Here is an 18,694-nt window from a genome sequence, read left to right as displayed (position 1 = left end):
GTCCACTATCCTCCAGCTTGTTACCTCTACACATTGAAGGCTCATGCCATCTTGGATCAAATCTTTTCTGGAAGCAGAAAACCACACAAATCAGCTTCTTAATGATGACCGAGGATGAAGTCGGAGGACCCCTCCTCGCCTCACCGCATGCACTCCCATCAAGACAAGTGCACCCCCCTTACACTCGCCACAAACAAAGCAAATTCAGCTGCCTCAGCCCAATTCCCTGAGATACTGCAACCTCAGTGTCCATCACGGTCCCGTTCACGGCCAGGGTCAGGGACCAGAACCGCAGGCTGGGCCCAGTCAGCACAGGCAATACGCAGAGCCGGGGAGAGGCGAACGCTAAACCTGCACATTGTACAGATGTGACAGCAGCAAACCGGCATTACAAAAGCAGGCAGCTTGCTCCCTTCCCAAACTGGCATATGCTAATTAATCTGGGTCAGTCAGATCTCATCAGCTGCGACAGGCTGGTTCAGGTGCCGGCTGCCAGCGTACACAACCAGCAGAAGGGAAGAGCCTGTTTCAACTTGCAAGGGTGCAAAACTCATAGCGTGAAGCAAGCAGGTGGGTAATGGCTCCATTTTACACCTGAGGAAACAGCCATCGAGAATGAGATGGCATCCCAGGATAACAGAGCCAGTAGCAAGCCTGGAAATAAAATTAAATCGTCTCATTTCCTCTCTGTAGCTTTGCTATCGCTATCATTGCAGGGCAGTTTTATACCAGATCTTTTACCCAGGGAAGTTTTTGACTACGTGAATGTAAAAGGCTAATCAACAGCTGAATATTCGCCACCCAACAAAAGAGACTATTGTAAAAATTAAGAGTCTTTACAGACCAGAGAGAAGCTATCAGTGGTTTTTAACAACTGTTCCTACACGATGTGGAAGAAGGTGGGACAGGATGCCAGCCCTGCAAACCACCCGCGTGCAGCCAAGCACTGGTGGCCAGACGTGGGTCTGCCCAGAGCTGCTCGGCTCCACGGACCTGGACGGCTCCCATTTTTCCTGCAATGCAAACAGTCCTCTTCATGCAGGTCTTTCCATGGCAAAAATTAGTTGGAATGATGGAGAAGCAACCCTGAGCAATACAGGGCAGGAAGGGTGAGCGCAGAGAGAAGAGGGAGGCCTTAGTATCTGTCCTACACAAGGGATGGAAGAACTGGCCAGAGCGATAGGCTGGGCTAGCAGGGGACAATTGCACTCAGCTTTTGCTCTTCTTTTTTCCCTCTGTAAAAAAAATATGCAGGCACTCCTTGAACTGCATTTGTCAGTACTCTGCTAGCCAAGCCCTGCACTCCCGGGTCGTGTTCCCTGCTGCAGGGTGGAATTGCGGGTACGTAGAAGGGTACATGGAACAACTTCTGAAAAACCCAGGCTACTAGGACAGAAATTACACCGTCCCTAAAAAAAGAGAAAACAAGAAAGAGAAACAGCTATTTTAAAAATAGAATTTACTCAAAGTCCTTCTTTTCAGTCTTTCAGGTGCTGAAATTCCTATTTTGTAGGCAGACCGATCTGCTTGCGATGAGGTTGAAAAGAAGTGCTGAATTGGGCAGCAGCGCTAATCGAGGGCAAGGTCGTGCAACTTGTTCAAATAACCCCAGTCATGATTCTCTGGTGCCCACTTTATACTAGATTTAATATCCACTCACCTGCAGAAATACAGGAAATTCATGCCAAAACCCCATCTTTTTAGCTCCCTTCTTTTACAGGCATTATTATTTCAACAGACAGAATGTAATTAGCAAAAGTGCTTCTTGCATTTTTAGGAAAAATAATAGTTCCAGTTAGGTAGACAGAAAAAATTAAGAAAAAAACTAGCTAGCTAAAGAGGAATTTTCTGTTAAAAGCACAGACGTTAATTAAACTAATTTTTGATTTGCAGCTCAGTAAGTCCAAAAGAATAAATCTTGAGGACAAAAGCTCTCAGTATGAAAATCATTGTAACATCTGTGAGGTCTCACAATACTATTATGCCTTTATGAAGTCAATATACAAATTAAAAGGCTTAACTTGGGCAGTGAAAAAGCTCACACTTTGTTTTTGGGCTATCTCCAGACAGCTATTAAACTTCCAAGACACTGTGAATAAACACTCATACGTAAGTGACAGGAACTGAGAGGACCCTGAACTAATCCTCCACAGGTAAGGTTATGTATTAGAAAAAAACAAGTTGAGGCATATGTGTGTGAAACTGGTTGCGTTACTCCGATTATTTCAGAGACTTTTCCTGAGAAGACAGTGAGAGAGGATCCATAAATCTGCACCCCCGGTAATGTTTACACAGCCTCCCATTTGCATAGGGATAAATTCAAACCCTACTAAACTGAAAAAAAAATACTTGTACTCTGTTTACCCTCAGCACCTCTCCTACCCTTGTTGACAAATGAGGCTGCATCAGCACATACACAGCCCCCCAAAGCCTTCCTATTTCTCTGGATCGGTTAAAAATTACATCCTCTGGGTTCGCCCCAGCTCCAGTAGAGTTAATGCTTTTAGCACAGCCTCCTCTGTGCACAATGTTTGCATTGTAATATTTCAGCGAGAGATTGCTATTGTAAATTGAAAGCGTAAATCTTGGAGTAGAGAGCACAAGCCTGTAGGAGAGGCAGAGCAGCTGCCCTCTGTACCGTGCCCAGTGCCAGCAGTCCCCACCCAGGCACAAACCCAGGGAACACCAGGTTTGTTACAGCTCCCCGGGCTCTGGGTCGCAGACTTGTGTGCATGCGCCAAAATTTACCCCACAGAGTTGGTGTTAGGAAGGACGAAGCACCGCCACGCACTAGCTTTGCATTTTACGTGTTAGGGGCTGCTCTGGAAAGCTCTCGGCGAGACCCTCTGCCGCAGCGCCGGGAGGCTGGAGCAGGAGGGACCCCACAGGAGCTCATTATGGCGGGGTGTGCAGGGCTGAGCCGGCCCAGGGGTACCCCACGTGCGGGAAACACTCAGCTCACCCCCACGGGGCACATATCAGGCTCTGCTGCTGTCAGAGCAGCCCAACCGAACCCGCACGAAACCACAGCTCTGCGCCACCATGAATTTTCTCATGCACAGGTAAAACACCATGGGGGTGGCTTGGTTTGTTTTACAAAGGAGAAAGAAGGAGCCAGTGTACAGTTCTGAACTGTGTCAAGCTCCTCGAGCACCATCCAAAAACAAGAAGCAGCATTCCTCCGAGCCCTCACCCACCCCACAAGCACGGCCCAGGAGCCCCCAGCACTGGCCTTCCCGGGGGAGAAGAGGTGCCAGCAGCCCCAGTCGCTCCTGGGCCTCCTCACCCCACATCAGACACCATACACATCTAGAGTTAGCATTGGTGAGAAACGATCAGAGAGTAGAAAATAATGTAAACACAATGTTGGAGGAAGAGAGTAGTTTATTTTGCATTACTAAACCAGCAGGAAAATCCTTTAGCATGCTAGTGGAGTCTTTATTATTATTATTAATCCTTCGCACTATGTCTTCTGTGTGGCAGAAGGCTGGGGATACTTTGAGGTTGTGCACGTGATTTGGCGTTTATTTAAAAAACGAAGATATTAAACGTCAGAGGATATATGATCAAAATACATTGTAGCTACAAACCTAAGACTGAAGTGAAAGACCATGTATGTGTTTGTGCATGTAAAACCCACTGACACCACCAGGGCACGATCCTTATGTTTAGGACTTTTTCTTCTCCCATGCTGTAAGAATTTGCATGGCAGTTGAGGTTATCTTTGCACAAAGAAATCTGAAAAGTTGATTTTAATCAGTAGCATAATCAAAGCCTCACTATTGCAAAATAATATGATTAAACACTCCATTATTTCAAATGCCACAGAACTAAGTGGATCCTTGAAGGGGAGTACTTTTGTGCACTAATCCATGCATGTAATTATCGATATGCTTTCCCATACCCTATTCAAATGCTCTCCCCTGAGGCTTTTCTTCCACTTACACTAGGGGGAAAAAAAAGCCAATCGGTTCAGTTTAAAGAACAAGTTGTGTAACTCTTTTTGATCTACTGCCTAAAGGATCAAATAAGGAATTCTACCAACCATAATGTCAGAAGAAAACGATAGGGCTTTGCTTGTCCCGGTGGCCACCACCACGTGCAGGCAGGAGAGGCAGGGCACGGCACGCACCCTGTGCTGGGTACACACTGGGACCGGAGATGCTGCCAAGGCACCTGGGCTAAACACCCAGGTCTGAGTACTTTATTAGACAGCAAAAAGGGTGCCAACAGATGGTTTAATACAAGGATGCATGCCTTTAATGAAACTTAAAGGCATGTAAAAATTAAAAGCAATTAAAGAATAAGCAATTTACTCTGTAAGGGATTAGAAAGATGCAAACCAATGCTGGCACTGTGTTTCAGTACATGTATCAACTTGCCCGTGCTAAGGACAGCACCGGGCTGGCAACAGCAGTGCCATGTTTAAACAGATTTGTTGCTACCAGCCTCCTTCTAGAGCAATCCACCTAGAAGTCAAAAATCACCAAATGCAGTCAAGACCACCAAAGACAGTGTATTAAAAACAGCCAAGAGAGGTTCCAGTGCAAGCGCATCCCCTGTGCTCACAGCCAAGAACTCCACAGCTGCAGTCAGGAAAGCGCAAGGTGTTGAGCACATAGGAGCACAGCTAAAGCCAGCGTCATTCCCCACCAATGCAGTTTAAATTAGACTATGTGGAAGAAAGCAGATTTCCATTTTCTGGCAATTTTAATAGACTAATAGAATCAACAACCAGAGTATTTTGGTTGCTGCTAGCACACAGGCAGCACCTCTCTAAGGAACTGGGGGACACGGTTCTTGAAACTAATGTATTTACTAGCAGCCAATAAGATCACGCAATGACACATTTCTTCTGCTTCAAGATAAAAATACAAAGGAAATTTCTAATGTTATTCACTTTAATCTTTAAAAATATAACACCATCTGTTGCCATCAGATTTACAGTACAGATCTCAGATATGTACATTTATTTGTTAGTATAAAAAGCTGTCAGCAACCCCAACACAAAAATGAAGATCCTCTGGTAATCTCCTGAGCTTCAGAGAGAAAAACTACTAAATCTGAAAAACTTAACCAACAGGTTATACATGAGAAACACAGTATCTACAAAAGAAAAAAACCCCACTACTCCCATTGCCATAAAAAACTCCACACCAGTAAAACCACAAAACTAAACCCCTACAACTTGCTAACACCACAGTAAAGAAAACTGCATATTTGCAGGTAATGTTGGGAGAAACTTATGCCAGAAATTCCTGAACCTCAACAGCCCCCTATTTCTGCTCCCTGCAGTCCTGCTCCCTCGGCACTTCTGATTTCTGCAAGCCAATGCCTCCAACTTTGTGGGTTATGTGAAGTACAGGTTATACGAGGTGTGGGCTATGTGAGGATTTAATTTCAAGTATCAGCACTTTTCATGCGATGCAGGTTCCGTAACTACGGGCTATAATGCAAATATGCGGACAAAAAAAAAAAGACATTCTCATGTCAGCACAGTCTAAAAAATTAGTGTGGGCTGGCTGAAAATTTGTAGAATAAACAAAACATAGCACACATTCTTATTATAAACTTATTACGCAAGATGAGCCTGGGTAATACGGAAAATCAAATAAAAAGTTCATTTTCTGGATATGTATTAGCCATTACAAGTCTAACCCAAGTTTTAAGGAGGCTAACAGTCCTGAGCAGCCCAGCTAGGACACCCGCCAGGGGCTAGCTCTGCAGCAGCGGTCAAAAGTCAGACCCCTGATAGCATCAGATCATTAGTAATTTAAAAGTAAAAAGGCCTTGACCTTATTTCAAAAAATTATTCACTCTGCTGAAAAGCCATCTTCTCACTTTTCTGAAGTCAAACAAGAAACCTTGGAAGAATAGAATCTTACCTGTATGATGCTAATGATCACGCTTCTCATGTTGCTAACATTTAGCTTTTTGTGCCTTGGAAGTTAATACAACAGGAGAGGATTTAATAATAATTTTTTCCCCTGTGACATACTCCATCCTGCCAGTATTTCTTGATTGAAAGACTGCAAGTAAATCTGGCTTTGCCTTATAAAATTAAGGTCTACTAGACATAAAAATCCAATTAGTGCAAAAATTAAGGCATAACATTTCCTCAGTCTCATTTACACCAATATAGACTTTTTTTTTATTTCTGTCAAAGGTGAAGGACATAGCTGAATGACATGATTTTTTCTGTCTCATTTATATATTGATCGTAATAAGGCCAGACAGGTAGGCCTATACAAGTGCTGATTCTGTCAGCAGCCAAAGTTGCCAGGACTGTGAATATTGTCACTTATAGATTGATAAATGGCCTACATGGACTAATTGTATTTCAGTGTCTCTGCACAGATGGCAAGTCTTACAGCCATATGGTGATTATTTCCATTGCACTGAAAGTATATTAACACTTACCAAAATGTTTAAAGTGATAAGATGATCTAAAATAATTTTTCCATGAACTGGGATAAAAACGATGGGCTGGGATGGGCCGGCACACCGGGGTTGGGCTCTCTCCCAGAATTCCCGTTGGGTGCAGGCGCGAGGGCCTGCGGGTATCGCACAGTTATTGATGAAACCGGCTGTGTACTGGGTCCTCAGCTGGAGTGCAGCGATGCTGTGATAGCCAGGGGATAACATGCCTCATTTTAGCTATTCTGCGTTGCCCTTATTTAGTTGCCACTATTTGCTGCTTGATAGGCCGGCTGCCCTGTGAGTTGGCAACACCGATACATGTGCTTTCTTTGCCTGGTATTTTTTTCTAAAGTGTTCTCTGCTCTCTGGTTGAAAACACACTGAAGTTATTGTCCTACGTTGAAAGGTAGCCACACACCCACATACCCTGGGCCCTGCAAATGCACTGGAGGACTGCCCAATCCACGGACAGTAGGGTCTCTGGAATAGGGCTATACATGCAGCATATGCATTTACCTGTCCCCATGTCTGCTCCCAAAAGAGGAATCGACTGCAAGAGGACAGAACTACGCCCCAGCAGTCCTGTGAAACAAACCAAACCGGCTGGATGGCGACCAGAGACGCATCCTGCTCACTGCCGACTGGATAAGCCATTGCTAAGTTCTGCAGTGCTACTTCAGCACGAAGCCGGTAGCTCATCGTATTTACTAAATGCAAACAAAGCACTCAATGGATAATACGTCAGGCTGACACGCATCCCAGATGACACAACCTGCTTATGGCTGCGTCCTTTACTAATACTTCTGCTGTGGGGCTTTGAACCTTTTATGAGATTTATGCAGCAGTGAATTCACCCTTCAAAACAACGGGATAGTACATGCAGGAGACCTGATCCTCTTCTGCTCTAAGTTACTGCTTATTTATACCAAACAGATGTGAGCAAAATCAGCTCAATAAATTCTAGACAGACTTTTATGCTGGAATAATAACCGATATTACACAATTTAAATTATTTTTTGCCTCATTTTCAGGACAAAATTCTGAACATTTGTTTGTTTCAAAATAGGATTGAAGATCATGTCTTGTATTCTGCAGTAATTTGTTTTGAGTGCACTCTCATGGTAGGAGATGCCTTGCTAGCGGAGGCAGACACCTCCCTTGCTGGGAGAGAAAAAAGTTTATGCACCAGCTTCCTCTATTTGCCATAAGTAAAATATAGCAAGTCAAGAACTAGCAACTGCACTCTTCGTAGTTCCTGTGATCTAAAATTAGTGCCTGGTGTTAGTATGCAGAATGGATCAAGTACTCACTCAGCCACTGAGGATAAGGTGCCAATTGGTGAGAAATTCTTACTATGCTTTTTGCACATTCACACTTTAGCACCCCAAGAATTAAATTGATTTGACTTGTAAGGCCTCTATTTACAAATCTCTCTAACCACAGTTTTCTTTTAGTAAGCTTTACTACCCCTGAAAGGCAGCAAAAGAGCATTGCAGCTGCCCATTTCTCCCTAGACAACCCAGACTAGCCCCGTGTTTTCCCATGTGCCTCCCCAGCCAACGCTTTGACCCACGCTCGGAGCTGCTGCCATCCCAGGCACCGGCTGGGCTGTCCTCCCCGCAGAGAGCTGTGGCAGCTCCAATGTCACCGCGGGGGAAGGAGGAGTGCCAAAAGGAGACGGAAAAATAAAAGAAAGGGAGGAAAAGTAACTTAGATCCAAGGTGCAAAGTTTGGACCACCCTGTTTAACTCATGGAAATCAGTCATTCTTTTCAGGAATAACAGGCAGCATTGAACCATCCCAAATCGTTCCCAGCAGTCGTGTCTATTTTCTCTTCTGGCCAATAATTCAGAGGTCATCCTGTAAAGCAGTTGACGAGCATAAACTCTTTCCAGTACAACCTCATGTCACTTATGCTAATTTAACAGTTATTTGAAAATGTGTTGCAAATCCGTGCAACGTTACTGTGGTATTTCATGGGAGAAGCCTTATAGGGTCGCACAATATTGCTCTATGTCTTAAGGACAAGAATGCCAATTCATAAGGCAGGGAGGAAAGACCAAACAGGGAATGCACAGTGGATTAGATATTTTGATTCTGTTCCAAACTCTAAGCTTAAAATATAAAAACTTTGGCAACTTCTCCCCCATAGAATTTGAAATGCTAATTTCTCACTCAATGGAGAAAAGTTATTGCAAAGATCTGAACAATACAAATGCAGGATTACTGCCCTGAGATGGAAAAATTCAGAACAGACCTTCCCTGTAGAGGGAAAAGCAGGTAACCACAAGCGCAGGAGAGGTGTTTACCCCAGGCTTCATGAGGAGCTCGGTCCAGCTGTGAAAGGAAGCCCTCCCCACAGCCCTCTGCAAAACTACAGGCTTTGCAGAGAAGTCTGGGGTGGCAAAGCATGGTGAGGGAGACTGTTGGGAGCATCAGGCTGCATACAACTAAGTCCTTGAAAGCTGATGCATCTTCCATAATACACAATTTTGAAGGTCTCAAAAAACAAATACTCAGATCTTTCTGTCCAGGAAATGTCTTTGAGGATCGCACGGCAACTTTAAAGGCATTATTTGTCCTTTGGATCTCTCAAAAGACAAAGTGGAATTTCACGTTATGCACAAACACTCATTCCCCTGCTCCAAAGCACAGAGAAAGGTGGAAGAGGCACAGAGGGACAGGAAAGCTCCCCAAGGAAGCACGGACTCACGCACACTTCTAGATCTGCCTGGGAGGAGGCAAGCAGCCTCCCCGTCTACCCCAAGTAACTCCCAAACCAACAGCTCCCTTTCCGCAAGGTGGGATCTGATACTTGCTCCACAGCTATTGTGTTTCATTGTAACTGAGACTAGAGAGTCAAGCTCTTAATTGAATTTCCTTGAATTTGGGTGGGTGTAGTGAAGTGTCAAATCCCTGTTCTCAGTCAAGCCAGTTTCTGTTCATCTTGAAAAGAACCATAAACCAAATTAGACACCCTTTGTATGTATTAGCATTTTTAGAACATCCCTCAAATACAAGTTCATAAAGACTACCTCTATAAACAGCAGGCCACAGAAAAGTAGCTATCTCCTGTAATGGACTGCATAAGTGACAAACAGCTGTCAAACACAAAATAAATTAAGCATGAAAAGAGAGAGCTCTCATTCATCTGTGTGCTGTAAAGTTTTAGGCAACTAAATCTCCTTTATTGTTTCATAAAACAATAAATTTATCCTTATCCCAGCTGGAAGAGAGGGGATTATTATGACAATCATCGGATTATACGTGTACACAAGTTGAGTCCAAAGACGCTTTTATTTCTCCCTTGTATACCCAAGGGCAACGGTTGTGCCCTTGGGTGTACGTTGTGGCCAGGAGCACCTTGGGGCTGCCCTGTCTGGGCAGAAACCTCCTGGCAGGTCAGGGAGGAGTATTTCGGCTTTGGAGCTACCAGGGGTTTGGACTACGTGAAGGCGTGAGAGGTGGGGGCTTTACCTGGAGGCGCAGCACATAGGTACATCCTGGTTAGAGAGGGGGCAATGTCAAGGCAGAGACAAGGGGACAACTACGCTGTTGCCATCTTTGCGCTGGTGTCTGAACTACCCACCAGAACAGAGCTCCTGCCTCGTCTTTAGACATCACCGTCTCTGAAATAAACAATAATAAGGAGTCAGCCTCTCCCCAGGTTTACCCACACTTCCTCCAAGCAGCCAGGAGCCCCAGCGCAACCCCAAGTGCTGGTCGGTGACGTTTTGCATGTCTCCTCTCAGAGCATTTCTCCTGGTTTTTTTCAAATGCTCTCATTGATAGTTTCAATATCACAAAACAGATCACATGTTCCCACTTAAACAACTGCAGGGAGACATTTTAGATGTGTGCAACAGATTTATAGTGGGAAGCTGGAATACAAAAGCCTAATAAAACCGGGGAACGAAACAAAGGCAACAACAAAGTGTTGCTGTTACATATTACAGAGCAACTCACCAAAAGCGAAGAACTTGAGTCAGCCACTGCAATGCAATTAATCTGAAGGAGAGACAGCGTGCATCTTGAAGTACTCTTTTCAAAAGGAAAAGCCTTGCTGAATAATCCCAGCTCTGGCTACACTACCTGTCCTTCTTCCAGGGATGAAACAATCAGTAATGAATACTGAAAATAAGATGCTCACACCTCCACATAATAAAATTAACATTTCCCTTCAGAGCCATGCACAATTTAAATTTTTTTTTCCCCTCCCCAAAATAGAGTGTTCCATACCTGATGAGGATCTACTGCAAAGTGTTAAGCAAAAGCAAACAGGTATTTATACAGTAATTACTCATACACACCATTTCACAGTCCACAAGGAAGGATCCTCAGTACAACTAGAAGTAGCTTTAGGAAAAAATATTGTACAAGCTGGTTACATATTTTTAGACATATTCCAAAGGGGCCTTTGCTGTCTTGCTGCACTGATGTACTAAACCTCGCCTGATAAGAATGCAGTTGCAGGACTTCTACTATTATAAATGCAAATGCTAACAGGGAACAACACCTAGCTGCTCTGGAGGGCTCTCTCAGGCCCCTTGATGCGTAGGCAGAAGAGTGCAACTTCTACAGAAAATTTCTTTTTGAATTGCAGCAGGGTTTGAGTTTCTAAATCCTGTAGGCTGCAGTGAAACTTCCAGACGGAAAGAAAACAGTTTGTCACTTCAGAAATTCTTACAATCTTGCATTTTGGTAAGCCACATCAAATAAATAAAATCGGACTAGTGGGTGGGGGAGGCAGGAAAGGAGGATGCATTGCCACTGAAGCGAACAAGCTTTGCACAGTAACCAGCAGTCACTTCTGCTCACAACTCCATTGCCAGGCCCTCTTTCCCCTGTGTCAAATCTGCTCGCTTTTCTCTATGATAAAGCCACAGTTGTTTTGCAGCTAAAGCTCCCAGACTTGCCAGCCTTCAACATGAAGCTCACAAATCCTAAAACACCTACACAGCAGAGCCTCCTGCTCCCCTATGAGTCATTAAGCAGGCTGTCCCGCTTGGTGATGTCATCCAGCAACATCAATTTTTTCAAACAAATCCTAAAACGCCTCAAGCATCAATTATTTAAAATTTTATCTTCATTTTAATCCTGACCCCAGTGGCAAAATTACCATTACAAAGCATTTCCAAGTGATGCAAGAGGGCCCAATAGCCTCTAATAGTTGCTACGTCAATGAGGAGTAAGCAGCCAGCTACTCATGTCACACATGAGCTAAGCACAGAGCATCCAAGCCAGCAGCAGCGGGCAGATTTCTCTTACAAACAGGCAGAGAGCAGCTAGGATGTGTCATCAAAAATATAATCAAAGATCAACTGCATCATCCAATCTCATCTTGTACATTTTGCATGAGTACATATTACACAACCCCTACTCACAGCATCGCCAACCTGTGCTGGATGATGTGGGGCTACGGCACAGCAGTAACCTGCCCTGATACTAATGGTCTATTCCCTGCCTAATTGCTCTTGCCATTAAAAGTGCTTCTTTAATGCTCAAGCTTAAATGCTTCCTGTCTTCGTTTGAAGGCAGTGCCCTTGTCACATTCTGAGATTTAATAACAGGATTGTCAGCTATTTACAGTGTACAGCTGAATTATGAGGGGAACATAGTTGAAATACGTTCCCCTAAGCACATTTACATCCTAAAGAGCCACGACCAAAACACAGTATAAACAAGTCATAGGCTGTATTTGCAGTGCACAAAGTGCACAAACGCAATGGACAGCATTCAAGGTGAAAGCAGGCAGAGATCTGACCGTGTAGCAACCTTCAGGACCGAGGACCTTCCCACTCTGCACACACCCTATCACAAAGTCAATAGGAAAACCAACAGCTGATTCAAAATGCTTACGCATCCTTAAATATATGTTCATGGGTGAGGCTATTTATTGTAGGCACTGCATTAATAGAGCCAAATGAATACACAGCACTGCAGAAAATCTAGGTGCAAAACCAGGCTGATGCCCTTGCTCTTGGGTTCTCAGCAAACTCATTGCTCCTCTCTGCCTCTTTCAGTCATGCTGGGAATATGCTTGAACAGTTTAAGACACTTTGTCAGATCTTGAACCAGTTATAACTACTTTCAGTTTAAAGGAACTGAGCATCAAATAATTCTTTTTAACACTTCAAATGATGCCTTTGTTACCAGGAGACCTACTCACCATCCTCTTTTCAAATAGAAAGAAGGGCTTGAGGGACATCCCAACTTTGTGGAGGATATTTCATTTATAAGTTTTTTCTCAAGTGATAATCAAATTAACAGCAGTAACTAATTAGGTTAGTAGCTGAAAGCAACTTGACTATGATCACTCTCTTAGCATTAAGTTTTCTTTCTGTTCACTCTTTCTACAGCATTGTCTAAGTGAGCAAATTTTGGTGAAGTTTGCACCAGGGCACTCAAACTAGTTATGGTACTGGCAGATTTTTCCTATTGTAATTTGCTGAACTTACCTCTAGCAGACCCTACGATTTTTTTTCTTAACCCACTGTATCTTTCATGCCAATCATTCCTTCATCATTTCTTTCTGCTACTCTTTTATTAGCTTGTTTCGTAATTTCTCCCAATCCCATGTTTTCCTTGGAGCTTATTCACACAGGAGATTTTTGCCCAAATTCAGTTACGTGCATCTATCTGCACTGTTACAGACTCCTCATATAATTGTGTGAGAGGCAACAAGGTCTCTCACTTGATGGCAGACTTGGATGAAACACTCCAACGTTACAGGTTTGTTCATTCACTTGAATGCAACCACACCAAAATCCTAAGCATACACAAATCCTTATGACGATCTAGCTATTTACTCTTTTTTTTTTTTTTGCTTCTCCCCACCCCACCAAGCTCCATGCCTCTCTAATCTTACTTAAATTGTGTTAAATATAAGAAAGGAACTACATATAACAGGTTTTATACATGCTGTTGAGGTCAACAGAGTCTTCCCATTCATTTCAGTGAACCCAACATACTGCTCCAGAACTCAAAGTTCTCTGGACCTGACTTTTCCACTGGATTTTATACAGACACCTGTATCTGTACACAGAGATACCACATTCTCCAAGTCAGAACAGCAGCCGTTTATACCCACTCTGCAAAATGGGAATAGCTACATAAGGAACCAAGGCTGTGAAGAACCAAGGATTCCCAGCCAGCTGCTTCAAAAATCATGAGATGAACAGCCTCAGCATCTATCAAATCTCAGTCCCTTTCCTTGAACACCAACACCATCACCAGTTGGATGATGCCTGATATAATCTGCCCCCCTGAGCTATGCTAGGAGCTGAACTGAAGCTGCTGACCTTAAAACCTCAAAAAAGAGTCCCTGAGCTCACAGTACCAACTCAGCTGCATTTGGGCATACACTTGTCCCAGCCCTGCTTTGCGGGACACCTGCTTTGCAGTGAAAGCTGGATGTTGTTACCTGCCCACCACTCCTGGGGTCCCAGGATGTCCCTTCCCTTGTGGACAGATGGCTCAGCCAAACTTTGGAGGGAGCCGGCGCGAGACTCCCGTGGATTTCAGCGGAAGCTGGACGATGGCCAAGGTGAACTTCCTCTGCAACATGCTATTCCCCGCTACAGAGCTTCTTAGGCGAAGCTTATCACCATGGTATCTAAAGTACTGCTGGTACCGGGAAAGGCCAGCTTGAACACCGTCCAAAATTAACGTCTTCCTATAACACTAGCTTCATCACATCTTCTGCTTCCTTCACCTTCTTCTTTCCTCGTCTTCCCATTTGCTTGCCTTTACTCCCCAAATAAAGCTGTGTGTTGGCCAATGGATGTTACTATTACCAACAGCAGAAGGGAAGAGTGCAAGGCAGACTTTCCTGATGCTCTTAAATGTCACTGCATAATAAAAACATTACATATGACTGCTCTCAGAAATATAGGCCCCTAACTGCACCTTTTCATGAAAATATTACAGGAGGGACAGAGTTTTGTTCATGAGTCCAGTCTCCTTAAGATGAGGTTACTTCATTGCTTGATCCAGACTTGGAAACTTGCCTTTTCCCACCTTCCTGGAGGAAGGTGTGGGCTCAAAGCCCACCTGGGGGACGTACGGATGGATCCCAGCCAGACAGGACTAATTTACTACATTAGCTCCTGTGGAAGCAGCACAGAGAAGCCATCTCATATCAGCCAGAAGAAATGTGTGCTATGAGCTAGTTCATCATTAACCTGTATAACACACACTTCTACATTGTTGTACAGCTTTCTGCAATAATTTCGAACACTCAGAGGCCTGATTTTCATTTTGATATGATTTATAAAACAGATTTAAAATTCAATTTTATTGCTAGAGGGTATTTAAATTAGTTGAGTTTTAATCCAACAGATAATATAAATAACAGCTTCAGCAGCAGTGAAGTGATTTATAGGTCTAATCCAAACTGGATACTTGTCACATGCCTCATAACAAGAAATCTTTTGTAACAGACAGATAAGGAAATACAAAGATACTAAATAAATGAAAATAGTAAAAGAATGTAAGCACAGATGAAGCAGCTATCCAATACCTCCTTCAATCATCTAATAACTAAACCTGAAGCATCTTCATAACTGGGAAGTTAGCTTAGACCATGTAAATTCAGGTCAAACTGAATCAGACCACGGCTATTAGATGAGTAGGTACAGCTCACTAAAATCAGAGCTATAGACAAGCGAGCCACTTCTTTGGTTGCGTTAGCCCTTGGCTTGCAGCACCAAGAGACAAGTCAAGTGGTATTTTCAGACACAGATTTCTACAGCTGGAAATGCATTACATTGTGGTTCTCAAATAGCTAAAGTTCAACCTCTGAGATTACTGAGGTAACAGCAGTTACCAGATATGCTGGGTAGAAGAAAGTGGTGATTTAGGAAAAGATTTGCTCCCTTTAAAGTAAACATTTGTCCAGTGAGATCCTTAACAGTGGCTTGACCCAAAGACAATGGTTTTCAGCCAGCAGGAACCTTCACATTGACTTTAATGGGCACTGAAGCAGATTTTTTTTTTTTTTGCCTGGACACTTTTTTTTTTTTACAACATTGTTTTCACATCCCCTGAATTACAGGCATTAATTATTTTAAACATGTAAATTACTTTTGTAAAACTCTTTTTGTAAAACTTGCTACCTAGTAAGTTGAACTAAAACAACAGTTTAAATAGCTCAGCCCACAGCTAATAAGCAATTTAAATAGCTTTGCTGAGCTTGAGTAGCTATATCAGATTTCATAGCACCATTAGTCACTGCCAAATCCATAGGCAGCATTTAAATGAATCCTTAGCAATGGTCACCCCCAGGAATAAAAAAAAAGAAAAAAAAAAGAAAAAATATTTTAAGAGCTAAGAGTCAAGTTATTGTCACAATCTCTGTAAGAATGTGCCCCATATGTGACACCAAAACGTGCCCAGGAAGTAAATCCCGCTGGAATGCCTGGGACAAAATATATCCTTCCAAGTAAGAAGGATTGAGCTCTGTGCTCTGATCACAACATGCTACACTAAGACCTATGAGTACAGAGGTGCCCATTTCACAGAAGGAAAAGCTGGCACACGCAAAGGTGAAGGATTTGCCAGCAGAGATAGAACAGGAAGGAACCTGGGGGGGTTGCTCCTGTGTCACATGTGCTGAGCCACATTGCTGGCTGCAATAACACTATCATGAATGTACTTTCAAGTTCTCTGTATCAGAAAGGTGAATGGCAAGATAATGATGTGAGACACTGGCAAACTGTATATCCAAAACCACCTCATCTGCACTCTGTACAGAGTGTGTGAGTGTGTACAGCCCACGCTGAAACCCTGGGAAGGAATGATGCTGGGAGCTTGATCTCACAGGCACCGGCATAAGACTGAAATAACTTACTTGAAGTGAAGCACATTAAATCAGGATATTGAACTAAACTGGTGGACGTGCCTCATACCTGTACAAGTCCGCATGACCCAACACAGCGTACGTAGCAGCGCAGACATGAGCACAACCAGAGCGCTCAAAAGCGTTCAAGTCCTTCGCAGCTTGAACAGCTCTGGAGGCAGAGCCGGACCACGCCGAGCCCAGAGCTACGACTGACTTACAGAAGGGGGTGGGGACCGCTGCGACCTTCCACTCAATTCTCTCCAAGCCACAGCTGAACTTTTCAGCTAAACTGATCTACCAGTACGGAAACGGTTAAAAATGACGACAACAAAAATATTTGCCTTTAGAGACACCCAGGTAAAATGACGGAGGCAAGTTTCCCTTGGATGGATGTTTCTGACCACCGTGGACTCAGCGGGGCAGCGCTGCTCCAGCCAGGTTTTGATGCTTCCTTCTCCAACCCCAAGGATAGTTCTGTTTTATTTTCCGGTGCAACTTTACATAATTAAGAAGCAGACAAGCCCCTTGTAATCCTGAAGCGAAACACGGGGAGATACTCACTCAGATCTTATTTCTCCCTCTGCCCCTGTACCTCTATTCAGTACTCCTGGGTATCAAGTTCAGACACACACATGGCATTTTAATTCATTATTTATCCATATTGTCTCGAATTATATCACTTTGACAATAATAAAGAAATGTATAGTGGGAGTTTGCATAGTTGGAAGCAGCATGAGGAAGCTCAAAAACTGGAGAACGATTCCTTGCCACAGGGGGGTGAGGAGAGGCAAGGAGGAGAAAAGGTGTAAGAGAACATAATAGGATAAAAATAAAGCAAATTAAATGTGTGGGTTTGGAATCCCCCAAGACATTCTGGTCGAGAGGATCTCAAACCTATATATAGTTCAAGCCAAAAGCACAACGTTAACCTCTGTTTCCTGATATTTAGTTCACAGACTGCTCTAATGCCAGCATTTGGCTTTTGTCCCGTTAAAGTTAGAGGACAGGAAAAATGCAGGACTGATTTTTGGAAAGATCAAGATGAATTATCCAAGAGGCCATCACATGTGATCAGAGACTTCTGGCACGTTAAAAAAAAAAAAAAAACAAGGCGGGGAGGGGGGAATATTTACACAAATTATCGAACAACTGGCACAGTTCAGGCAAGTTTACCGTGTGCCTCCAGCAGCCGAGAGCTCTCGCTGAACCAGAGCATGAAACATCTGACAATGAACTCGCTGCTCAGACCGGCGCGCACATCCCCCGGCTTCCCGGCCAGGGACCGGACTCCCCGGCCCCGCACCAGCCTCCCCCGGGCCGCGACACCCCCAGCTCCTCCCCGCTTATTCCAGCGGGGATTTTGCCACCGGCAAGGTGCCGGCAGGGTTTTTTCCTCCGCTGCGTGCCCGCTCCGCCGCTGGCTCGGGCGGGAGCCTGCCCGCCGCCGCTCCGAGCGGGCGGTAAATGATTAATTACGTTAGAAAACGCCGGGTGTGGGGAGCGCTCGCAGGGCGACCGGGCTCTCCCAGCGCTTCGCGGCGGCCGGGCGCACCTGCGGCGGGGCCGGGGCGGGAGGCGGCGCCCACGCGTGGGTCGGGGCGCGGGGCCGGGGCGGCGGAGGCGGCGCCCACGCGGGGCCGGGGCGGGACGCGGCGCCCACGCGGGGCCGGGGCCCGGCGGACTCACCCCATGTCTCGGCACCTTTCGGCGGCGGCGGCACCCCCGGGCGGCTCCCCGCGCTCGGCGGCCAGCGGCGGCCGCGTCCCCACTTCGCACATGCGGCCGCCCCGGCACCGGCACCGGCCCCGGCTGGCTGCGGCTGCCCAGCTGCACGGCGGCGGCGGCGGCGAGGCGTCCTGCTCCTCCTCCCGCCGCCGCCTCCCTCCTCCCTTACATAACCTCCCTCCCGGGCGGCGGCGGCACCGAGCAGCCTCCCGCGGCACCCGCCGCCCTGCGAGGCGGCAGCGCGGGGGCGGCGGGGCGGAGCGGGGCGGGGCGGCGGGGCGCGCCCCCGGGGCCCCTCCGCTCCCCGCCCCGGGCCCGGCAGGCGGCGGCGGCGAGAGTCGCACTGCGGGGGGTTCGTGCCCCGGATGGGGAGCGAGGAGCCCCGGCGGGAGGCTTCAGCATCTCGTGTCCCCCCCGGTGTCCGTGCCGGGGGGGGGTGCGACCCGCCGGAGGGGGACGGGGCGGCGAGGAAACTTCGGGTGAAGTTGCGGGGGTGCCCCCCGAGCGGCCCCGCCCGCTGCCGTGAAGCCCCGACGGCGAGAGGGGGCAGCCCAGACCGGCGGCCCCGGTCATGCTCCTCCCGGGACCGGATTCCCCGGGAGACCGGCTGCTTCCCGACCGCCTGTCCCCGGACCGGCTGTCCCGCACCGGGAGCGCGCCCCGCCGACAGCCCCTGCTCCGCGGCGCGGGCACGGCTGCGGTCGGAGA

General features: G+C 45.9%; 1 protein-coding gene across 1 annotated transcript in view; it reads right to left on the bottom strand.

The window, feature by feature from the left end:
• The window catches only part of HOMER2 (homer scaffold protein 2), a 59,731-nt gene extending 41,692 nt beyond the window's left edge, over window positions 1-18,039 (bottom strand). The window contains exon 1 of the mRNA XM_072870269.1: window positions 17,948-18,039. Coding sequence (XP_072726370.1) covers window positions 17,948-18,039 — 92 coding nt within the window. The remainder of the gene's footprint in view (window positions 1-17,947) is intronic.
• Between the last annotated feature and the right edge of the window lie 655 nt (window positions 18,040-18,694).

The sequence above is a fragment of the Ciconia boyciana genome, chromosome 8 (genome assembly GCF_034638445.1).
Source record: "Ciconia boyciana chromosome 8, ASM3463844v1, whole genome shotgun sequence".
NCBI lineage: Eukaryota > Metazoa > Chordata > Aves > Ciconiiformes > Ciconiidae > Ciconia > Ciconia boyciana.
This window is presented reverse-complemented; position numbering and strand designations above follow the sequence as displayed.